The sequence below is a fragment of the Astyanax mexicanus genome, chromosome 20, assembly GCF_023375975.1.
Source record: "Astyanax mexicanus isolate ESR-SI-001 chromosome 20, AstMex3_surface, whole genome shotgun sequence".
NCBI lineage: Eukaryota > Metazoa > Chordata > Actinopteri > Characiformes > Acestrorhamphidae > Astyanax > Astyanax mexicanus.
Window position 1 is genome coordinate 31,094,261 of NC_064427.1, and position 19,356 is coordinate 31,113,616.

Below are 19,356 nucleotides of genomic sequence, written 5' to 3' on the forward strand. Positions count from 1 at the left end.
AAGCGCTAAGAACTTGAAAATGCACATATAGTTTATTGAAAACCCCTGTTTATACACACAGCACCTTCAGGTTGTTCTCCAGATGCTGCCAGCCTGAAACTAAGTTGCAATAAATTGACTGAACAAAAACTCATGAGTTTCTTTGGAAACGCATGAAAATATATCTGTAATATTCATGGATTAATTTTGCATTTTTGCACTTTCAGAGATCTCAGGGTCTCCTTTTAAATGTCAGGGCCTTCGAAATTTTACCAATAAATAAGGAGCTACTTTGAGCTTGTTAATGGTGTAAAAATAGGGGTTTCTTTGAATGGGCAACTCTATGCCTCTATCACTAGCATTGTAAATTAAGTCTGTTGAGAGCATTGACTAAAAGCGCTGAATTTTGGAATTCTTGGGGTGAATGGAGGTGAGCTATTTGACAAAAGTTTGTATTTGTTATCATGCATCACTACAATTCAAGTCAATTTAAACCAGCTCACGTTAGCAGTAATGCTAGCGAATCTATTGTCTGAAACACGTTTGCTGTACTAAAATGAACAAATACAGGTACGTTTCCTTTGTTTTTTTAAGAAAACATATGATTTTACTTTTCAAATTGTAAGACATATCCTGGTCAAGTAGTTACTATGTTTAATTTGTGTTTTTAGCCGTTTAGCTCCATTCACTCTCAGTCATTGAGGGCTCGCTCGCGGGCTCCCTCTAGCGGTTTGCAGGGATTTTCTGTGCGGAAGTGGGCCGCCTCGCTATTAACCAGCTCTTCTGTGGCGACCTAAAGCCTCGTCATTCAGCCTGCGCCGCAGATCAGGTTCCGCACGTGTGGACCAACCGGAGCTAAAGCGCATCAGTTATAAAGTTAATAAGGTATTTCTGTTTTGTTCGATTATTATTTATTAATAAAATCAGCATCCTTTTTTCACAGGTAGTTGAACGCGCTGTGAGTCACGCGTTTATTACACAGGAACTTCCATGTAGCTATAGGTCTCTTTAGGAACACATAAGTTCCTTATCTTTATGAAAACTACTGTTATACATGCTCCAGATAGTATTTATTTATTATTCATTTTTTAATCAGATGATATTAGTAACGTATACTAGTGCATCTCTTAAAATGAAAATATCATTGAAAAGTTGCTTTATTTCATTAATTCAGTTCAAAATATGAAACAACTTCATATTAATGTTATATACGTTAGACGTATTAAACACAGAGTGATCTATTGTAAGTGCTTATTTCTTTTATTGTTGATGATTATGGCTTACAGCCAATGAAAACCTTGATGTAACACAGTGGATCAACACCAGCAGATGACATGTCTCTCCAAACCATCACTGATTGGTGGAAACATCACACTAGACCTCAAGCAGCTTGGACTGTGTGTCTCTCCACTCTTCCTCCAGACTCTAGTCCCTTGATTTACAAATGGAATGCAGTCATGTCATCTGATGGTGTTGGCCCACTGTGTTATATCAAGTCCAAAGTCAGTGCAGTGTTTATAAATAATTTCCACATAAATATCTTTTTTATTAAATCACATATATGTTAACCTGGATTGAGGTAATGATATTACGGCTTCGGGTCTTTTTTTAAAATGTTGTTGAAATATTGCCCTGTCATGCCTGATTTTAGTAGATATAATGATTTTGTAGAAATACTGGTCTTTCCCAAACATTAAAATAAAAATCATTTATTTGCTAATATTATTATTATTATTATTATTTTAAAATTATTATTAATTATTAATTAAGCACTTGGATGCTTTATTTAATTAACATTGATTCGATTTACATACATTTACTTTTCTCAAAATAAAGCTGGGCAATATGTATCTTGCTAAAAATATCTCTGTAATATTCGTGCCTTTCCACTGCATTAATTTAGCAGTTTTGCCCTTTAGATTTCTCAGTGCCTCGTTTTTAGCGTCAGGGCCCTTCTAATTCTATCAATGAAGTGTGGATCTATTTTGAGATTGTTAATGGTGTAAAAATAGTGATTTCTTTGCATGGCTAACATAATGCCCCTATCACTAGCATTGTAAGCCTGTTGGGAGCATCAGCTAAAAGTGCTGTATTTTGGAATGCTTGGGGAGACGGGAGGTGGGCTATTTGACAAAAGTTTGTACTTATGTTTTACTACACCCCTTGTGCATATAAACCAAAAATCATGTTAACTTGTATGATGTGCTGCAAAAACTGAACAAAAGTCACTGTAGTATAGCAATTTATTTTGTTAAATTGGGTACCGTGAACGACTTTAAAAATAGTGATATAATAGTTTTTACCATTTTTGTCCAGCTCTGTCAATGCGTGATTACATACACTATAGATATAGACTATATATTCATATTGATATTGGATTTCTATTGTATCAACCAAAATAAAGGAATATACCATGATATACAGTTTGGCAACATTGCCAGCACTACACAGAAGCGTCTTAGACTTATGCAGACCACATATTATGGCAGCAATGGCCACAAAATAGCACAAAATATGCCAGCTGTCAAATCTAAAACACAAACCAAGCTAATTTCTGCTACTATTTTTGTTAATAATATCAATCAATCATTACTCAATTCTATATTTTTTCTGTTTTTAAAGAAACTGTGTGGCCAACGTTAAGAAATGAGTGGGGACGTGGAACGCATGCTGATCCAGTTTCAGAATGAAGGAGGTGAAGCTCTTGGATCCCCCTTTGACGTACCATTGGACATAACTCCAGATAAACTGCAGCTGGTCTGCAATGCACTGCTACAGAAGGTAACTGCAATAGAGATTCTATTACATTACATTGTAGTCACAAGTTTTGTGTTCCAGTGTATGTGTAAATGTCTAACACTTTTAAAACCACCTTGGCATGTTGTTGTTGTGTTTTTGGTTGTCCACTCTCTTCTGTCTCTGCTTTTTGGTTTAGGAGGAGCCAGTGCCTCTGCTGTTCTTTGTGCGTGATGCGGAGGTGGTGTCATCCCTGGGTGCCTCAGTGCAGACTCTGGGTCTGGAAACAGAGCAGGTGCTGCCAGTGGTGTACCAGCCGCAGGCTGTGTTCCGCGTGAGGGCGGTGGCCCGTTGCACCAGCTCTCTTCAAGGACACACTGAAGCAGTTATCTCTGTAGCCTTCAGTCCCACTGGCAAGTAAGTGGAGCAGAATTAAACTGCACTGGACAGAATTATCTAAGGGCTTTGGACAGAGGAAAAGATGTGGAGGAATTTAGTGCTTTAAATTCAAACTAGAATGGAAAGCAATATTATGTTATATGCTCCTGAAGGGTTGTTGCTTATTCTTTGTAACTTTTATTGTTCAGATATCTGGCCAGTGGATCTGGAGATACTACTGTGAGATTCTGGGACTTAACCACAGAGACTCCTCATCACACTGCTAGAGGTCAGCAACATTGTACAGTACTGCAATGCTGCCATATATGCATCTACGTCATACATCTTGTCTTTTTTTAAGCATTGATGCTGGCAGAATGCTATTTATGAGTATAGTACATTTATTTATAACCATAAACTACTTTCAGGACACACACACTGGGTTCTGTCCATAGCCTGGTCTCCAGATGGCAAGAAGTTAGCATCAGGATGCAAGAACAGTCAAGTAAGTATTCAAAGACATTCACATAGACAGATGCATTTTAAGATAATAAATACTGCTGCTGTTGTTTAATGTGTGCATGTTCTCTGTGTAGATTCTCCTCTGGGACCCAGTCACAGGACAGCAGATAGGAAAGGCTCTGACTGGACACACTAAATGGATCACTTGGCTTTGTTGGGAGCCTCTGCACTTGTAAGTGACATGCCTATTAAGTAGAGATGCATGAATACAGATACTAATCTTGGTATTGGGCCTGATACCATGCTCATTTACTAATACATACTGTGAGAAGTTACTGCGGACTGGTGGGTCTTTTATTCCCCCACTGTGTCGCTAAGACCAGCACCAGCACTGCATCCCAATGTTCTGACATTATTAACTAAAGACCAGATTAATATTATAATAAACAAGACATCATTCTTTTATTAGAGAACAGTACAATACTATAGGCTTCCATAGCCTGGCAGGCGGTTCCCTACACTACAGGCGGTTGCCAAATCTTCCAGCATCACTATTACATAATGCTCCTGACTGCTGAATTCTAGGTAGGTATCTGTAAAATATATATGTATATATATAAAATAAAATGAAAATACACTCACTTTAACTTAGTTTATTATAGTATCATGTTACATAGTAGCATATTTATAATGACAATTGCACACATCATTTTAATTTTCAGATTTTAACTTGTGTTTATTGTTTGAACCTGTCCATTTATCAATAAGTGGACCAATACAAATGCTCAAATTAATAGAATAATAATAATAAATTATTATTTCATTAATTTCCAACAAAGTTAAATGTGTGTTCTCATTCTCTTTTTGCACATTTTGTTACAAGTGTTTAACAATAAACCATGAGATGTCTGAGCTCTACACTGTTTAGTTCACTAGAGGGCAGAGTTCAGTCACTGACAGTCAGTGCAGATTATACACTGTATGCCCATATTGATTGTGAACTCTTTTATGAGTGCTGCAATTATCTAGAATCTTGTATAAAAAAAAAGCTATCCTGGTTAGGGGTGGGCAATATTATATTGTATACAATATCGTGACCCAGAAATATCATGATATTAAAAATCCATATCGTGATAATATGGGCTGTTCTGTCTTAAAAGTAGCCTATTATTTATGGTGAAACTTTAGGTGTATTTATTGTATAATTGTTTTAGTTTGCAGTTTATATGCATGCACTAAATATTGTGCAATATTTTTTGCTTCATTATATTATTTTATGCTATATTATTTATTTTGCCACATTATGATTATTCTGTTATACTGTTATACTATATTCCTGAAATGAATGAATTAATTTAGTTTTTCTATATCGCCAAGTATATCGTTATCGCAAAAATACCCTGAAATATCGTGATATTATTTTAGAGCCATATCGCCCACCCCTAATCCTGGATAGTAGAGACAGTTACTTCAACAAAATCATGATAAACCCTTTTAAATGCCGATAATTTCAAATGAAACAACTAAGTACTTTTGTTGTAGACAGAGTGTTAGATAGTGTGCTCCTGTGCTTTAGTCACATCGCACGATTTGCAGTCATTTATTAGGCAAATGTAATAAAATATTAAAAACTTCGCGCAAAACAAAATTTCTCACTTTTTTCCCCACATTGTATCTACTCACAAGTTATATGTGCCCAGTACTATTCATTTTAGACATAGTGCACTATTAATATCATATGTTGTGTAATTGACTTGAAATCTGGTGGAAATGTAATTTTTTTTTCTCTAATATTGTGCAACCATAACACTTACATACCTGCCAGCATTTTGTGTAAACGACTTTGACCTCCTAGTACACTTTTACAGTTCTGAAGTATGCATATATTTTTTGCCAGTATAAGAAAAGAGAGAAAAAAAAAAACGCTGCCAGATCTCAGTAGACTGTTATCACTGTCCTTTTCCCAACAATACAGGTTGTACCAACATAAGAAAAGTAATTTTAGTTATGATTAATACAATACATGTAATTTTGCAAATAAAATTCTTGTTTTTCTGTTTACATTTAAGTATCCATTACTAAAAGCTTAAGACGGATGCTAGGCAGCATGGTTTAAACATACCTGCACTGTTTGATATTTGATTTTTTTTTGTTTCAAGTAAATTAAAAATATTAAATTAAATTAAATATATTGTACCATTAAAATGTTTAGTAAGAAATTTCTATCCACATTTTTGAACAATAAAAAATGTTTATCATCGAGATATTGTAGAGTGGATTTGTTCTTATAAACTTCTAAAGTTCTTTAAAGGTTCGCATGTCTGCACTTAATATGGTTTTGTGCTGTGGCTGTGGTTTAATATAGTACAGTAATATTAAGATAGTGATTGGTGATCTCCCCCACCATATGCTAGCACCTGATTTGAGACACCTGCAGCTACACAACTACAATTATGAGTTCTTGAATATACATTACCTACGGGACTTTGATGATTTTAGGCTGTGCTTTTTAGTGATGGCATAGTTACTTTAAAATCCGTAATCTGATTACTGATTACTCCTTTAAAAAGTAACTTCAACATTCAGTTACTTTAACATTAATTATCTGGATGAATGTATCCTCAGACGCTGATCTGGAGTTAGACTTGTGTTTTTGGATCTTTTTTTTTTTTTTCCTTACATTATATATCCAGTTTTTGTTAAAATTCCCATTCCTAGCAGTATCAGTACAGCTGAGCTCACACCTGCTGGCTGCCAGTGGGTTTTTTTTTTATCCATCTGTTCCCACTCTCCATTTTTATCAAGGAGTACATCTAATAATATATACTCTCTCATCCTGTCACAGGAACCCCGAGTGCAGATACTTGGCCAGCTCCTCTAAAGATTGCTCGGTTCGGATATGGGACACAGTCCTGGGCCGCTGCAATAAGATACTGACGGGCCACACACAGTCAGTCACCTGCGTGAAATGGGGTGGAGACGGCCTCCTATACACTTCTTCTCAAGATAGGACCATAAAAGTGTGGAGGGCAAAAGATGTAAGGGCAAATAACTCATTTGTGTGCTTTCTTTTGTAAGTGTTGAAATACGTGATGAATCTGTTTTTAGAGAGTGCCTGTGTTTCTGTAGTTAATGCATTGACTTTATTCCCCCCATAACGGACGTCATCGATGACTAATCGAATTCGTCAGCTAATTGTTGCAGCTCTAATTTTGTTTACTTCCTACATAATAATACTGTCAGAACCAGCATGACTGTTGTTTAATAATATGTATGCTATAAAATAATAAGAAATAATAGTTCTAAGACGAGCGCTTTTACTGAATGAAAGTTTCCTTGTTTTAGGGGGTTCAGTGTCGGACCTTGCAAGGTCACGCTCACTGGGTGAACACGCTGGCCCTGAGTACTGATTACGTCCTTCGCACCGGAGCCTTTGAGCCAGCCACTGCTACAGTCAACCTTCAGGATCTTACAGGATCATGTAAGTGACCCAGTAACATCTTCATACAGTCATACAATGTCTGTGTTTAATGTACAAGTGTCCAAGTACAGGACTGAGGTTTACTCAAAGTATTATAGTTATTAGTAGTAGTAGTAGTAGTAACATGAATAACAATTTATTAATTTTTTCCTACAGTGGACGAGATCAAGGAGAGAGCTCTTAAGCGATACAACAAAGTCAGGGTAAGTGACTCTTTAAGCCATGTTGTAATCGAATTATGATTGGATCACTATATTTACATTTATAGATCAGAGCTCGACCTCGACACATATTAAATGAGTGTAAACAAAATGTGAATCCATGGATGGGATTTCCTCAGGCAAGTGGAAATGCATTAAAGAAACATTTAATGTGTTCTAATGCTAAAATCCACTTGTTCTTTGTGAAATACAGTAGGTCCCTCTGAGTTGTATATGGATGCTGCACATGAAACTCTTCCTCAACCTCCACTGTCTGCAGTAGCTAAGAAAATAAATTATTCAGAAAAATTAGTCAATCTGTAAAATCACTGTGTCTACATTAACTCGTGAATTAGTATTCAGTATTCACCTTGCCCACTTCGGCTTATGACCTCCCACAGGCAGAGCTAAAACCACCCAGTGACACAGTCTCCTCAGACAGGAGCTAACAGCGCTAGGAACAGCATGGCAGTTTGTTCCTGTGTTATTTGTGCAAATAACACATCAGTGTTATATGCTTTGCCCAGTAATTCAGAGCTAATGAACAAGTGGTTAGAATTTGTCTATCTAACACCACCAGCAAAGTACAATAGAAGTATATATGTGTATGTTCAAAACAGTTCTGTTTATATTAGTAAAAAGTAAAAATCCACCGGGGGCCCATGAAAATCCTGATTTTTTTTGTCTACTGGCATGGTTAGGGGCCCAGACATTTAAAGTAAACAGGACCCAGAATTTGCTGCTACACTCCTGTTCAAAATCAAGAGCCCTATAGTTTTTTCCCCTCCACCCACTCTTCCACTGGACTAAAGCACCTTTATATCAGAGGACTTTTTTCACAAAAAAAAAGCTCACATGGCATTAATTCATCCTAGAGACCAAAACTAGACATTTTAAAACGAATGAAAAAAAAGATTAAATGAGACCTTTGAGTCTTTTTTCCCCATGGACATCGTCTTTCCCTTTCTCCTCTTGCCATGTGTGTTTGTATTTGTGTGGCCGTTGCCACATGTGCTTACTAGTAGATGAGAACAGTTAAGTTTGTTTCTTTGCAACAAAAATAATCCATCACATAGTGCTGGGCGCTATGGCCAAAATGCATATTACAGTTTTTTTCCAAAATTCTGATGGTTTCACGGTATATCTCGGTATTTGAATTTTTTAAATTATTATTTATTTTTATTTATTTATTTATTTATTTATTTTTGCATTACTGGGCTTTAATATAGGTTTGTGAGTTACTGTAATGTGAAGAGTACATATAAAACACTGGAGCTTTAAATTAAGGCTTTAGTATTAGTATTGGGTTTACTTTGTCCCACAAAATTACAAAATATATGAAGAAATCAGACTTAATTATCAGAAAAATATCTAAAAAATGTAAACAATAGACCTTAAAAAAGCGATATGGCGCTGTAAGAGAAATACATACCGGTTCAAGTTTACCCCGTGGTATACCACCCAGCACTACCATCACGTTTTTAATAGACGTTTTCTGAATGTGAGAAATGTGAAGTTTCATTGCAAATTTTGTCTGATCTACAGGGTGAAGGTCCTGAGCGGCTTGTCTCTGGTTCTGATGATTTCACGCTGTTTCTGTGGAATCCGGCAGAAGAAAAGAAGCCTGTGGCCCGCTTGACTGGACACCAGGCACTAGTAAACGAGGTGTTGTTCTCCCCTGACACACGCCTACTCGCCAGCGCTTCTTTTGACAAGTCCATCAAAATATGGGATGGCAAGACTGGCAAGTAAGACAATAAGATTTCATTTTTTTCATTTTTTGGTTTTTGTCTGTATATCATTTTATACATTTTTCATTTGAGGCACTTTATTCAATCTGATACCACATATGATTATCAAGCTGATGTCAACAGGAAATGCAGGATCAGGTATTTTAATGGATAGTAGGGTTGTTTTTTTTTAAAGAATGTAGCAATTGATGCTTGAGGAATAATTTGATAGGTATTGATTGATAATCAGAGTTTCAGTAATATCAAGGTATCATTACTAAATTGTTAGTGTACAATTAGGTACCCCTGTTCGACAATAATGTTGTCAAGTAAATTGACAATTGACATAAATTGCTTATGTAGACAGATAGGCATTACCAGTACAATACTGCAGAGGGCGCTCACGTTCCATAGCCATTAAGTCTATAATTTCAGAGGGTAAATATTTCTTTGTAGTGTGTTTTACATTTCTCACTTCTTATTATTAAATCTTGCTCCTTTTTCTTCTCATTTCTTGTCTTTACCACAGGTATCTGACTTCACTTCGGGGTCATGTGGCAGCCGTGTACCAAGTGGCCTGGTCAGCAGACAGCCGACTGCTAGTGAGTGGAAGCAGCGACAGCACCCTAAAGGTGTGGGATGTGAAGACGGGCAAACTGAACGTGGATCTGCCTGGACACGCTGATGAGGTGAGGGGTTAAGGGATGGCACAACTCAAGACACTGTCATAGTTTTTTTTTTCTTTTATGACAAATGTAAAAAATCTGTTAATCATAAATCAGAGGTAATATTAAAGAATTGTTGACAAACTTTTTTTTTATTCAACATTATTAGACAATTGCTTTTTTAACACTGGAATTTAAAAAGAAGAAAAAAGTTTTCTTGGGAAAAATTGTGGTTTTGCACTTTTTGCACAATTTAGTTCTATCATCTATGCCCCTTATGTTTCACGAAAAGGCTGCATCAAAGTCTGCCCACTAACTCATTGAATATTGTAATAAAGTAATAAGGTAAATAATGAAAATTAACAAGAATAATAAATGGTGCACCACCATTACAAATCCATTTAGTAGTGTAGTCTATATATGTGTAAAATATCAAAGTATTAATATTAATTAATATTAAAATGTAAGTGTTGCGCTTAAAGAACAATTTAACTTCTACTCAAATCACTTTTTTTGTTAGAGAACCTGTACTTTTATTTATGTTTAGCTTTCTAGAACTTAGACATCCCTGGTTGGGAAACCCTGGGCTTTTATTTTACATAAGATACATCTTAACACCATGCTGTGTGTGATTTTGTGTTGGCAGGTTTTTGCAGTAGACTGGAGTCCTGATGGTCAGCGAGTGGCCAGTGGTGGAAAAGACAAGTGTCTACGGATGTAAGTGATTCTACCTACTGTTATGTAACTTTTTTTTTAATATATATTTATTTATTTTTAATGCATGCACAAGTATTACATCACCTGGATTAAACATGTGGTCTATCTATTTCTTTCACCCTGCAGATGGAGAAGGTAGTCGACAGCCTCTACTACCGTACTATTGATCAGCCGATCAGGCGCCTCACTGACTCCCGTACCCTTCATTGTCCAGTGGCCCACCTCTCAGGATGATGGACAGCTGTGTCAGTTTGAGGAGACTTAATCACACAGTGCTCTCCTATGCACTGCGTCACCTGAGAGGACGTATGCAGTGCTTACGCACATGGCAGTGTCATGCCACAGCAGACGACGAGATAAACATGAGATAAACATGAGATCTGTCATGATGACTTGTTGTTGGCTTTTCTTAATGCAATTTTGTTGTGGTAACTCAGTTAAAGGAGCAGCCAGCAGACCTGGTCCAACCTCTGTAATCTCCAGACACACACTGCTTGTAATTATTTAATCCCCAGCGAAGACTACCCAGCTTACAGGGATCTGTTCTGCTGCTGAGAAGATTACCTCCATTCATTCATTGAGAATAACTTACTGAGCTCGTAGTAAAAAGAATGTTACGGAAATAGATTTTTGTATATCTATTTTTTTTTAAAGAGGGACACTTAAACTAAGAAAATGTCATAATGGAAAAGTAATCTCTGCTTAGTTATTATAAGTTACTGTGACACAGAAGCCTATATTTTTCACGTTTGATGTTTTTCCTTTTTTGATATAATGTGCATTATAAACCCTTGAATTATTGTTCTACATTCTGCTAAAGTAATCTAAACTTCACATTTTGGAGATGCAAGTTTATTGTGTAACAGCGACGAAATCTAGGGATATAAAAAAGAGAAAAGTGACTTTATGAATGCTATGGTACCAAAATAAACCCCATAATGTGAAGGGGGGGGGGGGAATTGAAATATACAGTGGCTTGCAAAAATATTCATACCGCTTGAACTTTATCAACATCATCTGGCAAAGAGATTCACATTTCAGCAAGACAATGACCCCAAACATAAAAATATTAAAGGTTTAGATCTAATATGCATGTGTTAGAATGGCCCAGTCCTGACCTAAATCCCAATCTGTGGCAAGACATGGAAATAGCTCATCACAGACACTCTTTATCTAGTCTGGCTGAGCTTGAGCTATTCTGCAAAGAAGAATGAGCCAAAATCTCAGGCTCTAGGTGCACAAAGCTGGTAGAGACATACCCCCAAGAGACTTGCAGCTGTAATTGCAGTGAAAGGTGACGTTACTACAAATTGATGTCGGTGGTGGGGGGGTGTTGTTCGTAAACTGACGACTCTTAAGACCTCCCTTAAAGGGAAGCCTTGGGCTAGCTTAAAATAGACTCTTTAAAGTTATCTAGTCATGCATCACTACAAAGCTTTTAAATTCAACAGAAAGAAGAGAAAAACAGACGAGTGCCTTGAGTTAATAAAAGGAGAAGACGGAGTTCTTCGAAGTTCTAAGATGTTCTTTTATTGTCTTGAAGTCAGCCAGGTTCAGTCAGAAAGATCCAGTCTTCTAATAACACAAAGGGATACACGTACTTTTATACAGTATTTGGGTGAACAGAGGGTGGGGGCTTTAGGCTCCACCTTTTACTGTTATATAACCATTTTCCAGTGGAACATAATCGTTCCCAAATATGATCATCTTTAGGGAGTTTTTTTCCAGTCAAGGCCATGGCATTATGCCAACATTCCCTTAATTGGGTCTAATCGTAGCCAAATCAACATGGTATGTTTTTTTTTAAATACTGACCTTCACGAGCACATTCTTTCCCATGAGAGCTAAGGTCTATGTGGACATCTGGTTTCCGTCCAACGAATTTAGAGATACGCTCTCCAACCGTCTTATAGGTTTTCTGGGAACCCGGCCAAAGTATGGCCTGTTTATCTTATGTACCTGTCTCCTCCCGGGACATGCCTGACGCAGGCCCAGGCAGAGACTGAGCGAACTTAATGAACCTGCTCATATAAGGCCAAGTGTTGCTCTAGTATATGAAGCTTCTAATATCGATCTCAAAACTCCTAATTTAGGCCCCACAGGGGCTTGAATACTTCTTCTGCATGTTACACTTTTCAGATTATTATCATGTATATTTTTATTCCTCTTCACAAAAGTGGGTTTACTACTTTAAAAAAAAAAATCTTAAAAATCTCAATAAAATACATTTAAGTTTGTGGTTGCAAGGTGAAAAATAGGGAGAAAGTTCAAGGGGTATGAACACGATTGCAAGCTACTTTGTGTGTGTATGTATATATACACACACCAACACACCATTTTAATGTGGTGCTTTTGGTGATAACTGAGTTTAGGCAGCTTATGCTTATCCAAAGGCTTAAGTATAAGGTGAACACAAGCTGTGTTGTCTGCTTGAGCATTACTGACACTAGAATCAGGACCTCACACACTAGATATTTTGACACTGGTGCTTTATTTTTTTATTTTATTTTGTTTGGTTTTCTCTGTCTTGCATTTGTGAAGGAAAGTGACAAACATTGTTAAGCTCACCATGAATAAACTGTTAGTAAAACTGACAGTCTGAACAGCAGAATCATATCACAAGTCCAGCCTCAGGAGGAAATGACAGAAGGGAAACACTAAAGTTGTACAAAAAAAGCCATCATATACATCTATCAATAGTTTTCCACACTTTGATAAAATGTTTCAGTGCAACAAATATATATATAAAAAACAAAACATAGCCATGTTAGTACAAGTAAATTGGGAGGAGGGGAATTGTGTGCGCTTGGTTCTCATCTTTTGGTTTCGCCACATAAGCAGTGGACAAATGGGAGTAAGAGCATGGTGGTGAAGACACTTGCATGGTTTTACATTAAGTGATAAGTGCAGCTGTATGATACGTACGTATGCTAGGCAGAAAGGTTAGCAATATACTGTGCATCGAAACACCACACGTGAGAGGATTTATTCTCTTGCTGCCTCCCCTCTCATGCTCTCACTCTGCTGGGTAAAGCATGCACACACAGATGGCTGCATAATCCAGTGCTCTCAGCCAGGGGTCAGGGTAAGACTTGCGCTCTTCACATGAGTGACACAGCCAACTGGGTCTGCATAGTCCTCTTTTTCACTAGAGCCTGCTGTTAACCCTCTTCAGTCAGTCCTCCACACTTGGTTCAGGAGCTTCACAACCTCCTCGTAAAGGACAAAGACGATGGCCACGTCCAGACACACCCGGCCTAGCCGTGGGAGCGTACCCTTGTAGAACCTGAAGAATGGAGGAAAAACATTAGAGGTTGTAGGGCTGAAGTGGGTAATGGATATTGAGAATGTTTAGACTCTGTGGGAGATAAAATCCATACGCTTGAGGGCCCTCGTTCTTCAGTATCTGGAAAGCACAGTCTAGAGTGTTCTTGTAGCGATAGGCTTCCAGGCCCTATAATAGAAAAGAATTACCAAGTCAAGGTCTTACATGACTGCCAAGCAAAAGCCTCTGATGGGGGGGGATAAATTGAGATAAATACAATCTCAATTTGTTTTTATTAATGCTAACAACAGTCAGGACATGTACCTGCATCCTGGTCTTCACCACATCTAGGGGAGTGTTCCCAAAAACGCTTGCAGCTCCTGCAGTTGCTCCAAAAACGGCTGTGACTAGCGGATGCATATCTCGACTGGGGTCATCACCTAGAAACCAAGCCAAGAACAGCATGCTTTTGTTGATTTTAAATATTGCGATGAAATTTAACACTGATCCAATGAGTAATTTGGCATCTCCTCCTCACCTTTGTACCAATTGCGTAGAAGGTTCATAACGTAAAAGCGTATAGCTTGATTGGTCCCTTGTTTCAACACTGTAGCAGTTAGTCCTTGGTATGTCCCCCGAACCCCTGCCAATTAAGAAGATATGGTCTGTCTGCTACATACTTTTCAAACAGCATGCCAGAATGATAATTATGATTGGTGATTTATCCACTTAATTTCTTGTTTTTGTTACAATCACCAAAGAAAAATGACACTTTGACAAAAGGAAAGAATATCATAGTTTTTCCACACTGACTCTACCTTGATCACGGATGATTTCACGTACACCGTGGAAGAAGCCCCGGTATCGTGGCTGAAGAGAGCACTGGTCATGGATTAACTTCACCTGTCAATAAAAAAGTCACATAAATAATTACTTTGCTTCTCATTAAACGCTAGTTTATTTCCAACAGAATGTTTGTGTAGTCTCTAACCTTTAGCGTCTCCATTGGGCAGACTACTACTATCGCTTCAGTGACACCTGCTCCCAACCCACACAGCAAGCTACGAGTGTTATCAAGGCGACCGTTATCATCTCGCATTGGGTTGCTCAAGACCTCAAATGTGCCAAACCTGCCATCAACAACCACAAATAAGGGGAAAAAATGTTTGATATGGATCAGCAAAACAGCTTGGTGGATTTCAAAAGAATCAGCTCATAGGAGAAGAATACACAGATTCATACAATGTGGAAGATTCTTTGATGACACAGATGATGACTGTTTTTATGTAAAAAAAAAATAATAATACAATGTAATAGAACATATGTAATTTGAGAACTCTGTGAGGGACATTTGGTATTTTCTTCCGCATCAATTTCTTTACCTTTCCAGATGGAGGATCTATAAATGTAGGTAAAATAAACAAGCAGGAACAGCAAGATACTAGATGATCAGAAAGAAATTCAGTGGGTGGATCTATTACAGAACAAAACAAGGTTATTTAAATACCAGTACCAAAACAAAAATTTATTAGGATGTTTTATTAGTATATATTCTAAACAATGTAATAATGTAATTGTGGATGTAAAATGTACTGCATTTCTATTTCATTCCAATTATTTACTTGCTACAAATTCAATTCCATTAATCCACTGGTAAAAAATGTTTTAAAACTCTTGGTATAAATGTTCATAGATAATAACCAACCCTCAAAAAAGCAACGTCAGGACATGAGGTATTAATACTTCAGTATTGACCCACCTATTCATAATTTTTCAAAGTATTTCAAGTCTATTCTCTTACCGAACTGCAGACTTAGGAATGGAGCCATAGAGAAGTGAGCTCAGGCCTCTGTATAGACCTCTTAGTCCATGGTCCTGCACAGTCAGCCTTACACAGTCTCCTAAGCAAAAAAACATTTTCAACATTTCAGTCAACAAAAGTGATTTAAGCCAAGGCTGGGTTAAATCTGCAGCTCTGCAGTATAATCAACGAGACTAATTATAAAAATATGCTTATTTGCATTATGTGCAATGATGCACTGCAATAATTTGAGGTGATTGAAAACAAGGAAAAAACAAATGTCCTACTACACTAAACAGTGTCTTAAAAACACTGCACAACCACTGAACTGCATTCATGTACAGAAGTCAACGGTTTGGATTACAGCCATTCTCCAGCAAGGAATCTATGGCTAAAAACTCGCTAAACGCTAAAGTGTGGGAGTATTTTGGACAAAGATCCAAAAATGTTGTGCTCTATGAATGTCTTTTTTGTAGTGTAGTGTGTGTAGAAGTGTGGATGTCTGCTATGCATGAATGAGTGATAAGCTTTAAGAAACCTTTAAGAAACTCCAAAAGACAGAGCTCTTTAAGGAGCACCTCTAACAAACTACTTCTAACTTCATTCCCTTTGGCCTTTTAAAGGCTCGATCTAATTTTTTTTTTTCCTTCCTTGAACCTCCATGTCCTCTATGTACATCATTATGTGTAAGTCACTTTTAATAAAAGCATGTGTCAAATGTAATGTAATATAAAAGCTGCATGTAAGGTTAAAGGGGACTGCTTAATATTTATGAATAAAAAATGTAAATCAGTTTAAAGAAAACAACAGCTTAAACAAGAACTAAAAATCTAAATGTAATCTAACTGTAATGAAGAATGTTTATTTGAAGAATATCAAGATCTTTTTTTTTTTTTTTTTTTTTACAATATCGCCCTGCCCGATCTAGTAGTAGCGTAAAAATATGAATAATCCATTACATGTTAAGAGGTATTTTTTAAGTGCATACTATAATTTTGTAAGAGAATATGACTAATTATCTTAATATTTCAATGAATTCTTTAGTCTATATTTTTGGTCGTTGGCTGTATTTTCCTCACCTATCCCTCTGTATCGAGGAGGATTGGCCCTTTCATCCAGCTGGAGCTGGGTCTTCACATACTCCGTGGGGAAGGTGATGCAGATCTCTATGGCTCCTGCAATCCCACCTGAACAGAGAAGAGATATTGCAATCAATTAAGATCACTGCAGTCCACCACAAAATCATATACCTAATCTATATACACTGTAATCTTGTACTGGTGATTAGGTATTATTATGGTTTATGATCTAGTAAGGTTTATCATCATGGGTGGCTCATCATGTTAAGTAGCTGTGGGTGTGTTGACCAAGTTATGACTGTTTGTAACTGTGTTTGTGACTTTTTATTCTTTATTTTCCAAGTATTTTTTGCAACGTCACTGTCCCCTGCCTGGGGCTGATGGGATGGATGTCCCGCCATGATAAACACAGATAACCACAGGGTGTCAATAAGCTAGTTAGCTGGTGGGCTAGCTAACCTAAGGGTTGCTGCTATCTAAAACACCACACGAGGACAGGTCACTGTTAGCCAGCCAACTGAGCTATAGCTAGTTAATATCGTCCGTTAAACGGAAAAAGTGGGAACCAAGAAAAGCACTGAGGAGTTTAACTGTATAGTTAAATGTTAAAGAAGAGCCTGTAGCGATACCCTTGACGCCACTTCTCAATGTGACAACAGACATTTGACCCAGTGCTGCTGCTGAGTCTCACAGGCGCCACTGTTGTTGTGCGGTGAACCATAGAAGTAGCAGCAGCGCTTAGCTAGCCAACTAGCTCCCCATCCACCCATCTATCCTATGATTTACCTGCGAGAATAGCCTTTCCCGGATGGGTAAGCTTTCTTCCTCCCACTGCGGCGGCCGCTAAACTCCTCTGCCCCGCACACAGATGGTGAACTGGCGCACACTTGCTCGCCTCAGCTCCACCAAAGATGCCTGCTAGACGACATGACGGCGGAATCGAGGTCAGCGCCGCAGGATGATGCTGCTGCTGCTGCTGAGACCTGCATCCCTGCCTCAAAACCGCATCTTTACACGGCCCGTCCGACACGGAGAACGGCCTGTACAACGACGACATTTTTCCAGAAATTTCTGCCCGCAGCCACACAAACAGATTAAAATTCACCACCGCTTATATTCACCTATATTCGCCTGCCCAATGAGACACAGCCAGCACAATCACTGACCGACCACTCTAGGGCGTGGGGGTGTGGCCTTCATGAATATTAACACACACGTCATGCCGCCCGTCGACTCCCGACTCGCCCATTGGTCAGAATGTAGGATTCGGTTAATTTAGAAATTTATTCAAACCTCATTTAATAACAAAAAGCGTGCTCTCCGCCAATGGCAGCTCTTTATAGCAGCAGGTCGCGTGCTGGCATGATGTTTGCTATAAAGCACGTGATTGGTCGGCCAGCATCAGGAGAATAAACAGAAAAACAAATAATAGCCTACATACAAACGAATAGAATAAATATTAGCCTACATGTAAATTAATAAAATAAACAAAAGTATACATGTAAATAAATCCAATAAATAATAGCCTACATATAAATAAATAACTTACATATAAATAAATACAACAAATAACAGTCTACATATAAATAAAAAACACAGCAAGATTATAATTAAAAGTAATGGAATGTTTACCACACAATACAAAATACGATTTATTGCATTTCATATTTGAAATAGTTTTATCTTATTTTTTGTAACATCGCATCGCGTGCTGCCGCACGTGATTGGTCAACCAGCACCAGGAGAAAAAAAACTGGACACTAGGTAGAATAAATAATAGCCTAAATATAAACCACACAAATATGAATATTAAGACACGCACCCTGCGTTTCCTCTGTCCATTGGTTGGGATTAAGGATTGTTCATATGTTTATATGTTCAACCCACTTAATAACTAACAGACCTCTCCGCCAGTGGCAGCTCTTTTTAGCAGCAGGTCGCGTGCTGGCATGATGTTCGCTATGAAGCACCTGATTGGTCAGCGAGCATCAGGCGAATAAAAAAACAATAAAAGAAACAATAGCCTGCATATAAATAAATAAAAACACAGCAAGATCACATTTAAAAGTTCCATTAAAATGAAAAAATAAGCTGTGTATGCGTCAGTTTTTAGTTGAAGGCTTTTTACTATTCCATTATAACTTTTTTGTTACTATGTCTTATTGTGTTTTTTTTTCTTTTTCTCTTTTCCAATTGGTATTTGTGTATCTTTCTTTGCATTTATATCACTTTTGCTCAATTCCAATATATAATGCCTTTGGTGTGTATTTGGAAAACCAAATAAAATATTTCTGAAAAAAAAAACACTGGAATATTTACAACACAGTAAAAAATACAATTTACTGCATTACATGGTTTTATCAATTGTTCTATTTCCTAATTTATAACAAAGCGCATCACGTGCTGACATAATGTTTGCTATAAAGCACGTGATTGATCAATCAGCATTCAGAATATAACACAAGCCCTCTGACTCTTGCCGCCCATTGGTTAGGATGTATGATTCGGTTAATTTATTAATTTATTAAAACCCACTTAATAACAAAAAGCGTGCTTTCCGCCAATAGCAGGACTTTATGGCAGCAGGTCGCGTGCTGGCATGATGCTTGTTCTTAAGCACGTGATTGGTCAACCAGCCTTAGGCGAATAAAAAACGGCTTTTAAAATAAATAATAGCCTACATATAAATAAATCAAAACAGAGCAAGATTATATTTAGAAGTTCTATTAAAAAAATGAAAATTAAAAAATAAAACACTGGAATATTCACAATACAATACAAACATAAATTGTATTATCTCCCAATTTGTAACAAAGCACTTCAGGTGCTGGCATGATGTTTGCTATAAAGCAATTGATTGGTC

At 37.4% G+C, this 19,356-nt stretch overlaps 2 protein-coding genes across 2 annotated transcripts; one reads left to right on the plus strand and one right to left on the minus strand.

Moving 5' to 3' along the window:
* Nucleotides 1-760: 760 nt before the first annotated feature.
* On the plus strand, nt 761-13,003 carry nle1 (notchless homolog 1 (Drosophila)). Its single transcript, XM_007241491.4, has 13 exons — nt 761-864; nt 2,602-2,760; nt 2,915-3,132; nt 3,303-3,382; nt 3,522-3,598; nt 3,690-3,787; nt 6,401-6,593; nt 6,901-7,036; nt 7,193-7,239; nt 8,782-8,984; nt 9,496-9,655; nt 10,278-10,348; nt 10,475-13,003. Exons 2-13 carry the CDS (start codon nt 2,626-2,628, stop codon nt 10,485-10,487), a joined length of 1,431 nt encoding a protein of 476 aa, XP_007241553.2. The 5' UTR covers nt 761-864; nt 2,602-2,625; the 3' UTR covers nt 10,488-13,003.
* On the minus strand, nt 12,821-17,686 carry slc25a1a (solute carrier family 25 member 1a). Its single transcript, XM_007241490.4, has 9 exons — nt 17,280-17,686; nt 16,494-16,601; nt 15,415-15,514; nt 14,605-14,743; nt 14,432-14,516; nt 14,152-14,256; nt 13,938-14,053; nt 13,729-13,802; nt 12,821-13,634 (listed from the first exon to the last, which is right to left on the minus strand). Exons 1-9 carry the CDS (start codon nt 17,548-17,550, stop codon nt 13,520-13,522), a joined length of 1,113 nt encoding a protein of 370 aa, XP_007241552.3. The 5' UTR covers nt 17,551-17,686; the 3' UTR covers nt 12,821-13,519.
* Nucleotides 17,687-19,356: the final 1,670 nt, after the last annotated feature.

Coding starts and splice junctions, on each gene's coding strand:
- nle1 (XM_007241491.4), top strand. CDS start 2,626: ATGAGTGGGGACGTGGAACGCATGCTGATCCAGTTTCAGAATGAAGGA. Junction 3,383..3,521: donor TCCTCATCACACTGCTAGAG/GTCAGCAACATT, acceptor AACTACTTTCAG/GACACACACACTGGGTTCTG. Junction 3,599..3,689: donor CAGGATGCAAGAACAGTCAA/GTAAGTATTCAA, acceptor TTCTCTGTGTAG/ATTCTCCTCTGGGACCCAGT.
- slc25a1a (XM_007241490.4), bottom strand. CDS start 17,550: ATGTCGTCGTTGTACAGGCCGTTCTCCGTGTCGGACGGGCCGTGTAAA. Junction 15,515..16,493: donor TCCTCGATACAGAGGGATAG/GTGAGGAAAATA, acceptor TTTTTTGCTTAG/GAGACTGTGTAAGGCTGACT. Junction 14,744..15,414: donor ATTCCTAAGTCTGCAGTTCG/GTAAGAGAATAG, acceptor TGTTGATGGCAG/GTTTGGCACATTTGAGGTCT.